Source organism: Neopsephotus bourkii, unplaced genomic scaffold (assembly GCF_033783945.1).
Source record: "Neopsephotus bourkii isolate Nb327-2 ecotype Australia unplaced genomic scaffold, CSIRO-AGI_Nbou_v1 NB_1574, whole genome shotgun sequence".
Taxonomy (NCBI): Eukaryota; Metazoa; Chordata; class Aves; order Psittaciformes; family Psittacidae; genus Neopsephotus; species Neopsephotus bourkii.
Genome location: NW_026902050.1, coordinates 4117549 through 4134949, shown reverse-complemented (window position 1 = coordinate 4134949; position 17401 = coordinate 4117549). Strand labels below are relative to the sequence as shown.

At 44.4% G+C, this 17401-nt stretch overlaps 2 protein-coding genes across 3 annotated transcripts in view; one reads left to right on the top strand and one right to left on the bottom strand.

The window, feature by feature from the left end:
- The window catches only part of GMPS (guanine monophosphate synthase), a 33268-nt gene extending 30145 nt beyond the window's left edge, over positions 1-3123 (bottom strand). Inside the window, exon 1 of the mRNA XM_061371599.1 lies at positions 2917-3123. Within this exon, the coding sequence (XP_061227583.1) occupies positions 2917-2943 (27 nt within the window). The 5' untranslated portion in view covers positions 2944-3123. The remainder of the gene's footprint in view (positions 1-2916) is intronic.
- A 642-nt stretch (positions 3124-3765) lies between these two features.
- Positions 3766-14883, top strand: SLC33A1 (solute carrier family 33 member 1). 2 transcript variants are annotated; one of them, XM_061371596.1, is made up of 6 exons: positions 3776-4763; positions 8949-9139; positions 9787-9971; positions 10682-10799; positions 11625-11840; positions 13496-14883. In XM_061371596.1, the coding sequence occupies exons 1-6, from the start codon at positions 4007-4009 to the stop codon at positions 13661-13663; spliced, it is 1635 nt and encodes a 544-aa protein (XP_061227580.1). In that variant the 5' UTR covers positions 3776-4006; the 3' UTR covers positions 13664-14883. The 2 variants fall into 2 exon arrangements, with proteins under 2 accessions (XP_061227581.1, XP_061227580.1); XM_061371597.1 differs by lacking the exons at positions 8949-9139; positions 10682-10799 and having other exon boundaries at positions 3766-4763.
- The last annotated feature ends 2518 nt before the right edge of the window (positions 14884-17401 follow it).

Genomic DNA, 17401 nt, shown 5'->3' with positions numbered 1-17401 from the left:
AGCCTCCATGTGGCAGTCCCTGGGGTGTGAGCACTTGGCCCCCTTCACTGAGACCACCCTGCTGCACAATGATCAGAAGAACACTCTCACAGACAACTGCATCAACATAAGAATAATTTCTTCATCATTTATGTGGCCCTGAGAGATGGCTGTTTAAGGCTTCAAGTAATAGCTCACTGCACAAGTTTTGCTGGGAGTCCATTAGTACTCTCCCAAAATCTCCAATCCAAAAAAAAAAATAAAATCATAGGACCTCATAGCTCAGGATGTTTTTCTTCAGATGATGCTAAGGGCATTTTAAGCTAAGATCAAGCAGAAGCACTGCATCAACTGAGCAACACAGATCTCCTTATGGGGAATATATAAGATGTGCAATGTGAACCTCAACAAGAAGAAAAAAGAAATTTAATTGGTGGCCTAATAACTCGCTGCTTCCTTAGATGTGAGCGTAAGCTATGGGCTGAAATAATTTCCTCTCAGTCACTGCACACTGCAGCGAACTTTGTAGCATGTCCCCAGCACACATTCAAGAAAGACCCATCCTGAGAGTTAACACAGGCACTATCACCAGACTGTGTCAGTTTTTGTACTTTACTTTTGAGCTAACATAGAACTGTAAGAAGATTCAGATCTGAAGAGAGTCCAACAGAAATGCTACCATAAATCACACAGAAAAAGGAGAAAGGCTGTAAGTCAGTACAGGATCTGGCTTTATTTATTTAAAGGCACAGTTCCAAGCCTAGAGATTTTTAACCCAAATTTAACAAGGGAAACTTCTTTTAAACAAAAATCAAAAAAGGAGCAGATGCTGTTAATGTGCAGCCAACATGGCAGCTTAGCTCATGTGTTTGCATACCATACACATGCCAGAAGAAAGATGAAGAGGACACCAGGCAGCCCAGCTCCTGCAGGTAGAGGGTTGATGGAGCCAGCACCTCTTCCTAGTGGGGATTCTCCAGTTACTAATAAAAGCTCTTTTACCCTATCCTTCAGTAGGGGTATAACTGGAGTTCCTTGTCTTCGCCTGGTCTATTTTCACAAAAATCTAGAGAACATGCTAGTTGTGAAAACTTCTCTCTAAGCTGGTTTGACCTGTGTCCAAGACAGTTCAGGGTGCTGGGGCACAGCAGAGGCCCCACTCTGACATCCCGAGTTGGACTAAAACCAGAATGGAATTGTGTGTGCCCAGAGAAAAAGCGGGGGGCAGGGGGGAGCGACCTATGCTCACCTAATTTAAATCACAAGTCACCCTGAAAACCACACCATACATGAATATATATAGGAATACTTATATATATATTAAAAAGAAATTATAAGCTCAAGAACAAGCTGTGGTGGGAAACCTGCCATCATGTTAGCATTACCAGCTGAAGACACCACATACCTTTTTCCTTCGTGTACCTACCTAGCACTTCAAACTAAGCTTGAAGGTTCCTAACAGCCCACTTCTGCAGAACCAAGGAATTTTTCAGCACTTCACACACCCACATGCTCATGTGATTTTCATTAATGCAATTTATAAACCACACTAACATACTGAACAGTCATATTCTGGAGTACCAAGAAGCACCTGGCAGAGGTGCAGCAGAAACCCCTCTGTCCAACCCCTCAGCTTTCACCCACATTAATTACTTAGGACATGCCTAAACCAGGAGCCTTGATCTAGCACTTTCAAGTCAGCACAGGTTTTACAAGAGTTTAATTGTTTCCCTGTGGTATTAAAATTAAGCAGGTAGAAGAATGCTTACTCATATTTTGTGAAAGTGTAACAGGAAAGTAACTCCTTCAAACTCCAGCGATCCCCAAGACTGATACACAACCCCCAACCCATTATCTCAGGCAAATTTTAATATACAGAAGTCACATGCAGATTTCCAACGGCCGCTGGGACCCAGCCCCCTGCAGAAGCTGCTCTCATTACCCACTTCCTGCGAGAGCAAAGCTCTTGGAAGATGAGCTCTGCATCGCAGGTCTTGCTCTGGGTGCAACCATCCCAGGAAAGAGGAGTCCTTTAGCGCAGCCCGGGCCACGGAAGGAGACTGTGTCACTGCTCAGGGAAAAGCACATCAGAAACTCAACTGGGGACCAACTAGGCAATTAATAAAAATCCTCAGTCGCTTTTTCTTGCAGGGTAGATAAAAGTCTAGAGCACGGCTCTCCATCGTACTACAGAAGCAGCTTGGAGGGTTTGGATTCAGAAGTTGCATTTACAAGAAAAAGCTTCAACTTCATACAGGCACACGAATCATTTGGGCACCCCAGCATACAAGATCTATGCTGACACGCATCTGTTTTGCTACTGTCACTGCAAACCAGACACGGAGTGACACCGAAGGAGTGGCGTGACCCTGGGGGTCTCAGAGCCAGCACAAGGGTTAGTAGGGGCTGCCTGCCCGCTCCTGCAGCAATTTAACAAACCAACTTTTCTTTCAGGTTGCCCGAACGACTAACCATTCTGCTTGGGATGTGACGGCCAAACAGCGCGGCTTCCTCCTAGGCAAGGCGCTGGCCGTACCTCCGGGAGCCCTGTTTTGGTATCGCCCCGCGGGCTGTGCAAGACACCGAACAGACCCTGCCACCCCACAAGCCAGCGTTCAAAAGAAATCCTATAATGGCATTAACTATTTTTTCCAGAGCAACCACTGTGGCGACCGAGAGGCAGAGGGGCGCGGGGCACAGGGGCCGTTACCAACTGCCGCCGTAGCGGACGGCTAGCAACGGCCCTCGCGGCCGCACGCCCGCCCAGTCCCAGTCCCCGGCCTGCTCCGCAGTGCCACGCGCAGCCCCCGGGAAGCGGCTAGAGAAGGAGACCAGGCCCAGCAGCAGCGGCAGCACAAAAGCGCCCGTTAGGCCCAGGGCAGGCGACAGGCAGCGTCCCGGAGCGGGCCGCAGCAGAGGGAGCGAGACGGTACTGACCTTGGTGTCGCCGTTGCAGAGGGCCATGGGGTCTGCCGGGGACGCTTCCAACAGGCGGGGAGCGGCGGACGGGCAGCCCCGAAGTGGGGAGGGGGAAGAAAGAGCCACGAGAAGCCGCCGCCGCGATGAGCTAATGCCGCCCGGCTGCGCCTCCGCCACGGGGAGGAGGAGCCGCCCGCGCCAGCCCCGCGCCGGCGGAAGGGGCGGAGCGCGGGGCCGGACTCGTTAGGGGCCGTTGGGTTCTGGAGCGGCGGGTACATCGGAGTGGGCGGTGTAGCCCGGGCTGACCCCCAACCTCCAGACTCGGAGCCAGGAAGTCCCGCACGGCATGGAGGATATCGTTAATGGTTCAGGTGGCCGAGGGAGGCAGCTACATCTGCACAGCTTCCCCGAAACGCTCTCGAAGTACTTGTGACCCCTTAATGCTCAACTCCCACCACCCCACCTGCAGAGAAGGACGGGGGTGTAGTGCGAGGGCAGGGAGTCCAGATAGTTACGCTTGGAATTATATCGCCTGCACCACCCTATTCTGAGCGATTTTGTCCCAAGGGTGGCATCAATGTGCAATTTTTGTTCTAAAGGGGTGGGGTTTTGTAGGAGATGTCACTGTTATGCGTTATTTATAACTACATCATGACCACACCACTCAGAAGTATATCTTGCTTTTCGTCTGTTTTTAACGCCTGAAGCATCCTTCCGTTTCCCAGGTGTTTTAAACTCCTCAGAGATTGCCACGCGGTTGAAACTGTCCTGTTCCTGCGCTCTTCCTCCGCTACTGCTCACTAGTGAGTCCCACAACAGCCTCCTACAGCACCGTGGGCCTCCCGCGGCACTAGGACCGGTATCTCCATTCCCTCCCGCCCAGTACAGTCGCGGCTCCGCCTCACCAGCAGGGCGGGACGGTACCTGACGTATGTCTGCGGAGCACCAATGAGCCGCAGCCAAGCCTGCCGCCAGTGCCCTCGTGCCCGGAAGGGGTGGGGTGGCAGCTGCCCGGCCGGTGTGCGGCGTTTGCTAAGCGGCGGCCTCAGCTCCAGTTCGGCTCCTGCGGACGCAGTGCGGCCTCGGGGCCGCCGTCGCTGCTGAAAATATGTCGCCCGCTATCGCGGCCAAAGAGGGCGGCCGGCAGCGTCGGGCCGGGAGCCACCATCACCACCACTGCCTGGACGTGGCGAGTGAGGCGCCCCCCGCCCTGGCGCTCTGCGGGGATGGGTTGCTGGGCGGTGAGGCAGAGGTGCTGCTGCCGCCGGAGCCGGACCGGAGGGTGCGGGGATACCGGGCGGAGCTTGGCAGCATCCTGCTGCTGCTGGTGCTGTATGTGCTTCAGGGCATCCCGCTGGGACTGGCAGGTAGCGTCCCTCTCATCCTGCAGAGCAAGAGTGCCAGCTACACGGACCAGGCCTTCTTCAGTTTCGTGTTCTGGCCCTTCAGCCTCAAGCTGCTCTGGGCCCCCTTGGTGGACGCCGTCTATTTGCGAGGCTTTGGCCGCCGCAAGTCCTGGCTGGTGCCCACGCAGTATGTGCTGGGGCTCTTCATGATCTACATGTCCACCCAGGTGGATGTGCTGCTGGGCGACGGGGAGGGCCGGGGCCCCGACGTGGTTGCCCTTACTGTGGCTTTCTTCCTCTTCGAGTTCCTGGCGGCAACGCAAGACATTGCGGTGGACGGCTGGGCCCTCACCATGTTGTCCAGGGAAAACGTGGGCTACGCCTCCACCTGCAACTCAGTAGGCCAGACGGCTGGCTACTTCCTGGGCAACGTTCTCTTCCTGGCCCTTGAGTCGTCCTCCTTCTGCAACAAGTACCTGCGGTTCCAGCCCCAGCCTCGAGGGATTGTTACTCTCTCAGGTATTGCTTGGATACCGCCAGCCTGTGTGTGCTGATGTTGGGATGGGGATGCTTCTTCCCTGACCCTGGATCCAGGAGCTCAGGGAAGCTCTGTTCCAAGTGAGCAGTGTGAACCGAGCAGGTTTAGTTTGTCTCCTGCCCATGAGAAACTCAGGTATTGCTTGGATACCGCCAGCCTGTGTGTGCTGATGTTGGGATGGGGATGCTTCTTCCCTGACCCTGGATCCAGGAGCTCAGGGAAGCTCTGTTCCAAGTGAGCAGTGTGAACCGCGCAGGTTTAGTTTGTCTCCTGCCCATGAGAAACCACAGCCTGCCTGGAGCCTGGCAGAGTCTAGTCCTACATGCACTTCCAGGCCTCCTTGGGCTTAAGAGTGTGGGGAAACTTGCCTTGTCATTGTCATAGCTGACCCTCCACTTTGGAGGGAATTATCCCCCCCCCCCCCTTTAATGACTGTGGAATAGATTATTTTAAAAAAACAACAAACAAACAAACAAAACCCCCCAAAACAGATAAACCAAAGGCTTTGCTTCTTTTTAAGGATGCCTTTTAAGAACATTTCTGGGAGGAAAGAGAAATGAAAAAAAAAAAAAACTCTTACAAGATAGTATTGTTCACAGAAGTAGGAATGACAAGTGTTCAGGGGTGACCATGTAGCCAATTTCTGAAGGAAGGCCCTATTTTAGTGTATTAAAGGGGACTTTGGTTTCTAGTTAATAGACTAAATGAAGTCTGGTAATCCAACCATAACTAGCTATTAGTTTAGGGATGTCTTCTCTTTGGTGGTTTAGGGGTTGCTTGGGGGTTGTTTTAGTTTTGTTGTTGTTGGTTGGTTTGTTGTTTGGGGTTGGTTTTTTAAGAAAGGTGTGTGGTGGCTGATGTTAGGCATGTTACCTGGAAGGTGTTTAAAACGCACATGTTTTGGTTTTAAGGTTGAGTTTAGCCAGCTCAGCTTATGGGAGGACAGGAAACACTGGCACCACTTCTGTTTGCAGTCTTACAGTGACCATGCAGTGAAGAGTAAATTCTCACAATTTTAGTTTCTTTTCCTTCTCTTACATTGATTCCTCTACCTGTATCATCTAAGAGAAAAGGTATGCCAAAACTGAGTTAAATTGTTGTTTAAAGGCTAGTTTTTGCTTTCTATCCTGTACATATCTTAATAAATCGGGATATTGGATTCCAAAACTGCTGTACTTATTTTTGTCTGTGCAGCTATTGCAGTTGCTAACTAGCCTTCCTCTTCTGTTCCTTTTGATAACCCTATGTCTAGTCTAGGTGTCAACAAGTATGGAGTAGTTCTCAAAGTAACACTGCTGGTTTATTGCTTCCCTTGGTTTTCCCTTACTGTGTCGTTTGTCAATGCTGGCGTATCTCTTCCTTCTTGTTGCTGCAGCAGACTAATGTCCTTAACTGCTGATGCAACTTGCAAATCGCTGATGTATTTAGGAACTCGATTTGTCCACACTGTTGTCCTTTTGTTGTTTTCTTGTTTTGGGTTGGGTTGTTTGTTTTTTTTCTCAGTACTGTTTGCATAAATTAATTTGATGCTATTGTAAGAGTGCTGTCTTTGAAAAAAATACCAATAATCCCAGAACTTAAAACCAGCAATGTGACCTGTTTAACTTGTCCTGGAGTACTAACCTGAGTGGAGTTAGCAAATCAAATAACTCTGACACTATAGTTGCAGGATATATTTTTTGGGGATAGTAAAATGAACTGCAGGAAATTCCTGTTCCTTTGTTCATGTGACCGTATTGAACAATTTGCAGTGCTCACCCTTCTCCTGAAGCAGCTTTAGAGCAGCAGTACTGTCAACAAGCTCACTGACATGAGAAGAGTAGCTTTCTGGCCCTAGAAGGGCTTGCGATGAACCAGTTCAGGCAGCTAAAGCAGCAGAAAACTTTACAGTTTCAGGTGGTTAATGGTTTTCTGCTGGTTCAGATTTCTGGCCACTTTTGTCATAGGCTGAGTACCCATGCTGGGGAAAGAACACATCAACAGTTTAGAATTCCAGTCAGCCTCAAGTTGTTGATAAGCAACAGCATTAGTTGTTCTTGTTAACTTTGGGAAATAATACAGAAAAAAAGTAAAACCATTCAGCAAATCAAATGCTGTGTTACGTCATTTCAGGCTGCAGTTCTAGAGAAGAAAATGAGAAACATTTATTTGGGTATGTATATGAGTTTAGGTCTTGGCTGTTCGAATTACTTTTTTTAAAGGCTTACTGGCTGGGTCTTTTGATTCCTGCCCAGTTTGCCATGCAGACATGTGAATGCCTGCTCCAGCAGGAAGGAGAGGTTAAGTGTGAGTGCAAGAAGAAGGTGCCACTTCAAGGCAGCCCAAATGTATGTGGGCCGGTGACTGCAGTGCCCCTTTTCCTGGGAGGAGATGCATTGCCATAGATTACTTAAAGCTGTTGTGATGAAACACCTGTAGCCCATGAACACCTTGTTGATGGTTATTTTCCAGCCAGGTCTGTCCCTGGTCTAGTTCAAAAGTTTGCTTTTCCCCAGTACAATGGTTGATTTTGTTAGTAGCAGTGTAGGGGCAGGGACAAATTAGGGATGGCAGTAGACAACAGTGGTGGCACCAGAAACTTTGTGCTAGAAATACTTTGTGTAAATTATATTTTTAAAGTTTTTTGCTTGTAGCCTCTTAGTGGACTTCACTGTGTTTGAAATGAAGTGTACTTTATGTTTGGGTAAACTGCCTACAACCACAGGCAGCTTTGTTTTGGTTTATATATGGCTTTTTGTGATTATTGTTCTGTTGCTAATCCAGCCATTGTATCACTGCATTACTGTAGCTAACAGGGCTGCTCTGATAAGAGTATTCATGCAATGATGCTCAAAGCTATTTCTGTTCCTGTCCTCACATTGTAGGCTGCTCACTGTGGTGATTATGCTTGGCTCTATTATTAGAGTACCTCTTCTGAAGACAGTAGCTGTGATTAGCATGACTCTGAAAACTCATCTTTTACATGAAAGTATGTGTTCAGGATACCTTTTTTCTACAGAGGACAAAGCAGTCTGGCAGCACTGGTTATGAGATCTTCTTTACTTTATAAAAGGTCAAAGTAGCAGGTATGGAAGCAGCAGAGAATGGTTTGAAATGACTTTTCTCTTTTATAATGAGAATGGTAGGATATACCTAAAGTAGTCTTCCCGTGTTTTCTTAAAGCTTCTTGCGTTTTTTCTCTTTCTGTGTGTAAGGAGCATCTAATAATTGACTGTGTGCTCACTTTGCCCCTTCACCAGCCTTCACTGCTTACTTTCAAGTCACAGTCAGGCTTCTGGAGTTGCTCAGGATCAGGAAGATAAAAGGCTACTTCTGTCTTACCCCTCTGCATGTTACTGAGTTCTTTCCTGCCTCTTCCACAGAGGCAAAGGATAGGATTATCTTGAATTAATCCACTCACTAACTCAAAATGTACTTGCCGTAAAAAATTGCTGTGTTTTTATTATTGTTGTCTTCAAAAGCATCATTTATCAGATATTGTATCTGCTTAAAATGGAGCACATAAAGGTTAACAAGAATAATATCCACTTAAACCAGGCATATTTGAGTGACTCTTTACAACATGTGTAAGAACTTTCATCAGGCTGGCTTTACATTTACGAGTGTAAATCTTTGTTTCCTTTAGATGGTAGATCTTAGATAGGGAGTATAGAATTGAGGCACAGACTAGTTTCATGACTATACAGTAAATCAGCTGGAGAGGTATGAATGACTCCTTCCTCTGAAGTTTTTTCCCCTGTCTTGTAACTATGAAATATTTTGTTCCTCCTCTATCAGCTTTTACTAGCTGTACGCATAATCCTTCACAAATTTTATTCTTACTTCTGTTTCTTTTCCAACGTGCTCATTGTGGTAATAACACACAGATCAGCAGGGAAATGACCTGCTCTGCTGCTGCTCTTCTGTCTCAATCTCAAACAAATATATCATCACATAATGAGAAGCAGGGAAGAGCTATCAGTTACTATGCATAGCTATGTGTTTGTGGCTTGCTTTTAATGCTTGTTTTTAGGAGGTTCAATGAGTAATATGTATTACTATTAGGTTTATATTTTTGTGAAATAACTGCATTATAGATGCTCAGTCAATTGTTAATGAAGTGTTAACGATGGCTGTTAGAAAGATTTTTATTATTATTTTTATTTTACCATTTTTTTCCCCTCCAGATTTCCTGTTTTTCTGGGGAGCTGTCTTTTTAATTACCACGACACTGGTGGCTCTTTTGAAAAAGGAAAACAAGGAACTAATACCAACAAAAGAAGAAACAAAAGGCATTACTGATACGTACAGGCTGCTATTCTCAATAATCAAGATGCCAGCAGTTCTAACTTTCTGTCTCTTGATTCTCACAGCAAAAGTAAGTAAATACATATATGACTTGTCAGATGCTGATGATATCAGGATCTGAAAGATTGCCAAGTCCCTGTGATGTAACTTGTTAGTTTTACGAGGGGTTGTCATCAGAGTTCTGAATTTTCACATGGAGCTTGGGGTAGAATTGCTTGTATCATCATGCCACGCAGGGTTATACAAGAGAAAACATTTGTTTGAGCTTTTGTAAGTGTTTACACAAGCATTAAAGAGAAGTTTGACTGAAATCTAGTATTAAAGTAATTTACATTTAAGCATTTTTAAACAGTTCATCTGTTTGTGTAGTCTGCAGTTAAAATGACAGAAAATGTTTCTTTTAACCTATATACCATTTCCAGAATCTGCATCTCTGCACAAACTAGGTTTCCACTGCTGCTTCTTGGCTGTCATAGATGTCAACAGAAATTGAGGCATGGGACATGAATGTCATTACTATGTTTAATGCTCTTGGTATAGTTTTGGCACAGTGTGCAAGTGTAGCATGTGTCTTGGAGCTTATTTGGAAAATGCATCAGAGATGGAAGTGACTTGTAATATATCATGTTTCTCAGTTTACTTAATACTGAGTAAACTGAATTTCAAGCTAAACTATCGCTGCTTTCCTCAGTCTATTTTGTCTAACTTGTGCTGCAGGTTGGATTTTCAGCAGCAGATGCTGTAACAGGACTCAAATTGGTGGAAGAGGGAGTCCCGAAAGAGCACTTAGCTCTGCTAGCAGTTCCAATGGTTCCATTGCAGATAATATTGCCTCTGATTATCAGCAAATACACAGCAGGCCCCCAGCCACTGAACACATTTTACAAAGCTATGCCTTTCAGGTAAAAACCAACCAAACAAAAAAAATCTCATTTGATAGAAATGTAGTAATTTCTGTACTCAGAACTGGTAGAAGATTTCTTGTGTAACTCTTGACTTCCGAGTACAAGGAAGTATGTTGGAATTCTCATAGTAAGTTTAACTGTCTTGTGCCTTGAAGATAATTCACGTAGTATCGCATACAGGAAAGCAGAACATGAGGTGTTTTTAAGATGCACACAAAACAGCGTTGCAGCAGTACTCTCCTGTTCTTACTCAGTCTCAATAGTTCTTTATTCATGAATTTCTCTAGATCTGTGACTGTATCTGTAAAATTACGTGTGCTTCCTAACTTAAGAGTGGCACAACACACTGACAAGTCACTTGGCGCATCTCCAAGGGGTATGCTTTACTGAGGTGACTGAGAGTAAAAGACATTTCACTTTGGTGGTGTTTTTTATATAGAGGCTTGCTTATGGAATTCTAAACCAAATGAATCCAGCAACCTAATGCAGTTACTCATTAAGTCATGTAGCATGTCTGTAATAGGTAGCTGCTACTTTTAACATGTTCTTATGCAAATATGTATGTTTTCATGCGCACCAGATGTAAACTATTTTAATGTACTTTGTATATATAAATGTTTGATGGTTGCTTTGTATAAAGGAAACACATGAATGAAACACATGGGAGGAATTACTTGAATTACAAATTATCTTTCTTATTCCTCCAGATTACTTCTTGGTCTGGAATTTGCTTTTTTGGTATGGTGGACTCCTAAAGTAAAGCATGAAGGAGGATTTCCTATTTACTACTATGTTGTAGTATTGTTGAGTTATGCTTTACATCAGGTAACATACGTTACATGTAGGGAGGGGAGGGTAACAGGAAGGTACTTCATATCAGTCAAGTAGAGGACTATAAATGCTGTTACTTGTTTTTGTCTTTAATTACACTAGAATTCTCTGACCTGTGTGCTGTACAGCTATGTTTACTTTTGATACTCTTGCAGTAATATTTCTCCCTCTTCTATGTGCTCCATTGGACATTTTCTGTGGAGTTACTTCTGGTTGACAGTATCTGCTTTTGTTTCCCAGATGTTTGGGGGTTTTTTTCCCCCAAACCCAGAAGCTGAAAAGCATGGTGGAGCTGGAGAAATCACAGCATTCTGACTGAGTTTCAGAGGCATGATGATTGTGCTTATTATGCGGATCCATAAAGTTATGTGATCCTGGTCCTAAAAAAGATACCTTACTGATTTTGAAGGAATTATCATGATGGATCTGATCCAAAGGCTTGGAAAACAAGCACCTGATACAAACTGGGCTTTGGATCACAACTAAAATGTATGCAATTAATTAGGAGTTGATTTTAAATGCAAAAGTGTTATTTTTCTTTGCTATTTTAGCTGGTAATCTTATACTTCACATTGATAACCTGAGTCATTCCAGTGCAGGTGAGGCTTGATCTGTTTCAGCCTGACTTGAGAGAAGTGGCAAGGCTACTTCTTGGTATTGGTAGAGGGGTACACTGCAGAAGTAGTTTCTCTCTTACGCAATTTTATGGTGTTGGGATTATTTTTCAATCAATGTTGCTAACTTCAAGTAATCTCCTAGGGTTTTTAGTTGTCATTGTCTGCACCTTATTTCTTATTGGTTTTCTTATTTCTTCTGTAGATTACTCTGTATAGCATGTATGTTGCAATAATGGCTTTCAATGCCAAAGTCAGCGATCCACTGATTGGAGGAACCTACATGACACTCCTAAATACTGTGTCAAATCTTGGGGGGAACTGGCCTTCCACTGTTGCGCTCTGGCTTGTGGACCCGCTTACGGTGAAAGAGTGTGCAGGGGCCCAGGAACACACCTGTGGAACTACAGTTGCTGCAGAAGTAAGTTTTGGAGGTGGAGGAGGTCCCTGTTTAATTATTTCTCCATTAAATTGTTTTCCAGTATTTTTTCCACCTCTGAAAAACTTTGTAGCCAATAGCTTAAAAATTCCTCGTGATTGAGCTAATTTTCCTGTTAGATAAAATTAAGTCTGTTTTTGTCTGTATGCTCTTAGTAACTAACATCTTACCAAAGACTGGCAGTTGCAGAGTAGTTACCTGTTTCTTTCTTGGCTGGAATGAAAAACTGGTGGTAGAAGCACTAGACTGGTGCCACATTCTCTATGGTATAAGGAGGCTGTAGTTACATTTTTGAGAGTAAACCGTTTTAAGTTCAGAGTTGTGTAATTAGGCACTCTGTTCTTGGCAGGCTGTTTGTCCCACAAGTCCCTTAAATTTTGGGGTAGGTTAAGTGTTTTTACCTTCTGTCTTTCTGGAGGCTTCCTACCTGGATGCCTTGATACCTCCTTCTTCTGTGATGTGCTTTCTTTGATCTTCACTTTCCACGTGAAATTGAGCGGTGTGACTAGGCAGCTTTCCCAGTTTTGGGAGTCCAGTGGAAGAGAACAAAGGACTTGCTGTGCTGCGGTACACAGATCAAGAAACAGGACGCAAAACTGCCTGGAAAGCAAGGTTTCAAATTCACTGCTTCATGTGCAAATGAGAACACTTTAACGTGACTATGTGGAAGGGTGGAAATGTTTTGGGGGTTTCGTTGGTGTTGTGGTTTGGGGATTTTTATCTGTACTCATGACTGAGATTTATTCTGCCCTAGAATGCCAGGACTCTTAGATGTGGAGGTTCTCTAAATACACAAACTGTTCTAGAGATCAAAAGTGACTTGTTGGAACTGGAGTTGCAGTTTTTACTAGTTGAAGAGGGAAGCTGTTTCCACAGTGTGTGCTTTTTCAGCCTGCCTCTCATTAGGTTACCAATTATTAGGTTCCCTGGACCTGTGCTGAATTGAAGTCCTTCCTCCTTCATCTCACTCCTCTGATCTTTTTTCACAGCCTCTCAATTGGTAATGTTCGACCACTGCCACCACTCCCCTTTTATTGCTAATCTGTCCAAGAGCAAAGAAGTGCTGGCAGAATCTCAACTCGGAGAACTGATTTATCTTGGGGTTATGGTAGTACTGGAAGCTGAACAATAACAGAAACAATTGTGTGCTATACATTTACCCTTTAAGTGCTGGAGTATTTGTCTTCCAGATTTGCATTACAGACCGTCCTGGGCATGTTTTTTCCAGACATACACAGCATTTTGTATCGCCCTTGTGGTGAGATGCAAGGATATAGTTTCTAAAGAAGCCATTTGGATGGCTGTGGAAGAAAAAAAAAAAAGCAACAAACCTTTCTTTTTGTGTGATTAAGAACAGTGATCCCACCTCCAGGTCAACATGAGGCAGCTGGGCAGCTTCTGTTTTCTAGAGTTCACCCCTTGGGCCAGTATGCTCCATTTCCCAAATGTTTTTTAAAGTTTCTTATTTTCATAGTGATGGTAAGATCAAAAGCCTCTCATAACTCCATACAAATGGAAGAAGAGTAAATAAATGCAAGTAAAAAGCCGTGGATATCTAATGCCTGTTTTCTGATAGTCTGTGTTTCCGTATGACCCAGAGAATACTTGATGCATCAACTTCTGCTTCTCTGTTTTAGCTCTGCACAAAAGCCGGTGGTTCCTGTGTTACTACCTTGGATGGTTACTATGTGGAATCCATCATCTGTGTCATTCTGGGATTTGGCTGGTGGTTTCTACTGGGCCCAAAATTCAGAAAGCTGCAGGATGAAGGACAGTCTTCATGGAAGTGCAAGAGGAGCAATTGATGCAGTTTAAATATTGGATGGACTAGCAAGGTCTTTTTAGTTTTATTACAAAGACATATCCCATAATCAATAAACAGGAATATAGGTATTTTTAAATGGCCCATCACTGACAAAAGGGGTGGCTGAAGCGGTGGTATGGTTACATGTGATACCGCTTGCCCTCCTAATACGAAAATGTAAGTTCAGAAAGTAATTGTTAAAAAAATGACACTTGCATCCTACATCCATATCCCTGAGCTCTAGCTTCAGTCATAGCTGCTGGTCTAACGCCTGAATTTTCATAGGGTACCTATGGAAAAGCTAATTGTGCCATGTCTGTCTGAACAGCAGCTTTGTCAGTTAAGTTATGACTCTTCAAACAGCAATGATCTGACACAGGGCATTGACCTGGGGAAGGACATCAAGGGCAGTTTGACATGTAGGTTAAGCGTTGTTGTACTACAGAATTCCTTGCGGGAAGATAAAAGTGAAATGTCTGTGGGCTTTGTTTCTTCTCCCTTTCTGAACTGTAACCACACCTCAAAGGATGAAATCTTTCAGAGATTCTTTTAAATGTATTTTCTGGCTTTTATAAGCTTTAAAGATTTATAAGAAAATATTTTTATAAACAAATTACATTTGTTTAATTTATTTCTGCTGTTTCAAAGCATTTTGATTTGCATTCAGGTACTTTCTTGGAAAAAAAAATGCTGTAAGGTAGGACTTGAATAACGCACAATATTCTAAGCCTTGAGTTCTGAAGGTATAGCCTGGATAGCGTAGCAGGTAGCACACAAAAAAGCCCTTGGAAGGCAGCTGTTATTATGAGGGAATGAATCCATAGTGTTGGTTCCTCTATGTGACTAAAATTCAAACATTCAATTTCAAAATCAGTGGGAAAAAATGGGACCCTTCCCAGCTAGTGGAAAGGAAAGGTGATCAGTGCCTTTGAAAGTGATTTGGTGACGACAAACCTGAAACACTCCCAGTGAGTTCGTGTATGACTTGGTGTCACATAAATCAGATGAGATAAACCCTGCTACAGAAATTTATTACTGATGCTGTGTGGTGGAAACATTCCCATTGCATTTATCAAAAGTTACTTCCCTCCTGAGTGCCTTAGTGATGTACAGCAAGCACACTGTATGCCTGGAGAGAGGGCACTTGGACACTGTTCCATGCATATAGCACATCATTATTAAAGAAGAAAACTATTAAAAATCCCTTTGAAAGGTACCTGATTTTTTTTTTTCTATTCTGTGTTTCTTGCCTTGTCAATATTTGTAGTATTGTATCTTAAGCTCAGTGTTCCAAGCTCCAGAAGGGCTTATGGATCTTTTGTTACTGTATGTTTTTGGGGAAAAGTAAATCAATAGTGACTTTTCACTGGCTGGAGGGGATGTGTGTACAAAGTGTCTGCATGACACAAGGAGCAAGAAGGTGTCCAGAAGCAGAGACTGACCAAGTGCTTCCTTGGGCACTGAGCCTTGTTCCTATCTCCTCTCCCTCTTCTCAGAGCACCAAGCCCTGAGCTGTACATCAGTCGAGATAAATAAAATCACATTGGTTTTACTCCCCAGATGGAAATTTACAGAATGATTTGGGTTGGAAAGGACATTAGAGATCATCTAATTCCAGCCCCCCTGCCACAGGCACAGATCCCTTCCACTAGAACAGGTTGCTCCAAGCCCTGTCCAACCTGGCCTTGAACACTGCCAGGGATGGGGCAGCCACAGCTGCTCTGGGCAACCTGTGCCAGTGCCTCCACCCTCATAGTGAAGTTTTATTTTTTTTCCTAATACCCCTCTGTCAGGTTAAAGCCATCCCCCCTTGTCCTGTCCCTGCACGCCCCTGTAAAAATTCCCTCTCCAGCTTTCTTGTCAGCCCCTTTAGGTACTGCAAGTTTGTTGAAAAGCTTCCCTGGAGTCTTCCCCAGCCTGAATGAGCCCAGCTCTCTATGCCTGTCTCTGTAGGAGAGGTCTTCTAATTTCATATCCGCATAAGCACAAAAAGAAGATAAGACTATGTTGGAGATTCATAGTCAGTGGTGGACGCAGGTTTCAGCAGATCATCTCTGCTGGATTAACTGTAAAAGGCACTTCCGTTCTGTCTCTACTGAAACAATGGGCCACTTTAACTGCATCTTGTTCACAATTAAAGATACATTTTTTTTTCCTTAACTTTTCTGAACTAGAGGAAAAACCTCTCAATTGGAGAATATACGAGATTATATTCTTAGGTGCTTTAGAGTTTTTGTTTTGTAACACAAATTGGAAGTGGTCCTACTGTACCAGCCCATTAGCAGGTTGCTGAAAAGAACTGGTAAACTTTAGGTCTCACTGTGTTTTTTCTCCTAACATTATACTAATGTATAAATTTTTTTTAAGATTATAATTACTGTAGTTTAAACATCTCTAACGGTAAAAAAATAACTTTTAAAAAAGACAACTGGCAACCCAACCTCTTCCTTGAGAGTGTTATTAAAATGGGAGTTCAAGAAGGTGGATGGTTCCAGGTGCTGCTGTAGATCACTTGGTAACTGCAGGGCTTTGTGCTCCTGCCTGGCCTGAGTGAGTCATGGGAGCCAGATGTGTGTTATCCCCAGCAAAAGGGAAATGGCAGAAATTGAATTTTTGTAGGGGAAGGGTTTGTCCCCTTTTAAGTTCCTGTGCAGGATCATTGTGAAGTGAGGCAGGTCTGAGGGGAAAGGGTGGACCAAGGGGTGGGTGTAGCAGGCCACGGGGAGGAGAGGTAGTGGACAGCTCTCCCCTTCCAGTGCTGGGTCGTTACAGGGGCTTACCATGCAGGAAAGGCATTGTCAACTGCGCTCACAGCTGGGACTTGTTCTTGTTTCCCAAGACTTCCTTAAGCAGCAAATACCAGCACTCCAGGATTCAATTCTATAATTCCCATGCCCAGAAGGAGCATGCGTGCAGGGAAGTGTAAGGTCCAACAAGTTGTATAAAATGGGATCAGACTGCTGTTGCACCCTGCCCCCTGTGGCCCCTGAGCAAACCAGCTGAGGACAGAGCGTGCCATTCAGGTGGCTTGGGAACTTCAGCACTGCAGGTGCACCATCAAAACAACTGTCTGTTCTTGTTTCAAAATGCCAGCGCTACATTTCATCTGTGTTACAGGTGCTGAAGAATCTGCCAGTGCCCATTGTCCACTTTGTTTTCTGTAAAGCTGCATTGTTTCATTGCCCTTGTTTTAGTTTCAACCTTGGATAAATTTTTTTGACTGAAGTATGGGGTTTGCTTCCTTGGGTTATGAATTCCCAACTAAATATCTTCTTCTCCTGGAACCCTGATCTGTGACTGTTAACTGTTACTGTCTCATGTATGGTCTGTTCATGTAGAAACCTAGAACTGGGTTTAAATGGAAGACTTGTGTAAACAAAATCCAGTTTACTATAATTAGAATATTATTATCATTAGAGTTAGATCAGATATAGGAAGAAATTCATTACTGTGAGCATGGTGAGGCAGTGGCAGAAGTTGCCCAGAGCAGTTGTGGCTGCCCCATCCCTGGAAGAGTTCAAGGCCAGGGCCGATGGGGCTCTGAGCAACCTGCTCTAGTGTTAGGTGCACCTGCCTGTGGCAGGGGGGTTGAAATTAGATGATCCTTAAGGCCCCTTCCAACCCAAAACATTCCCTGGGTCTGTGATTCTTACAATGCATATATTTCTTTGAAGCCCACAGAGGTGAGCGTTTGATGCCGCTGAGGGAACAGCTGGCTAGAGCCATTTGGAAAGGAGTG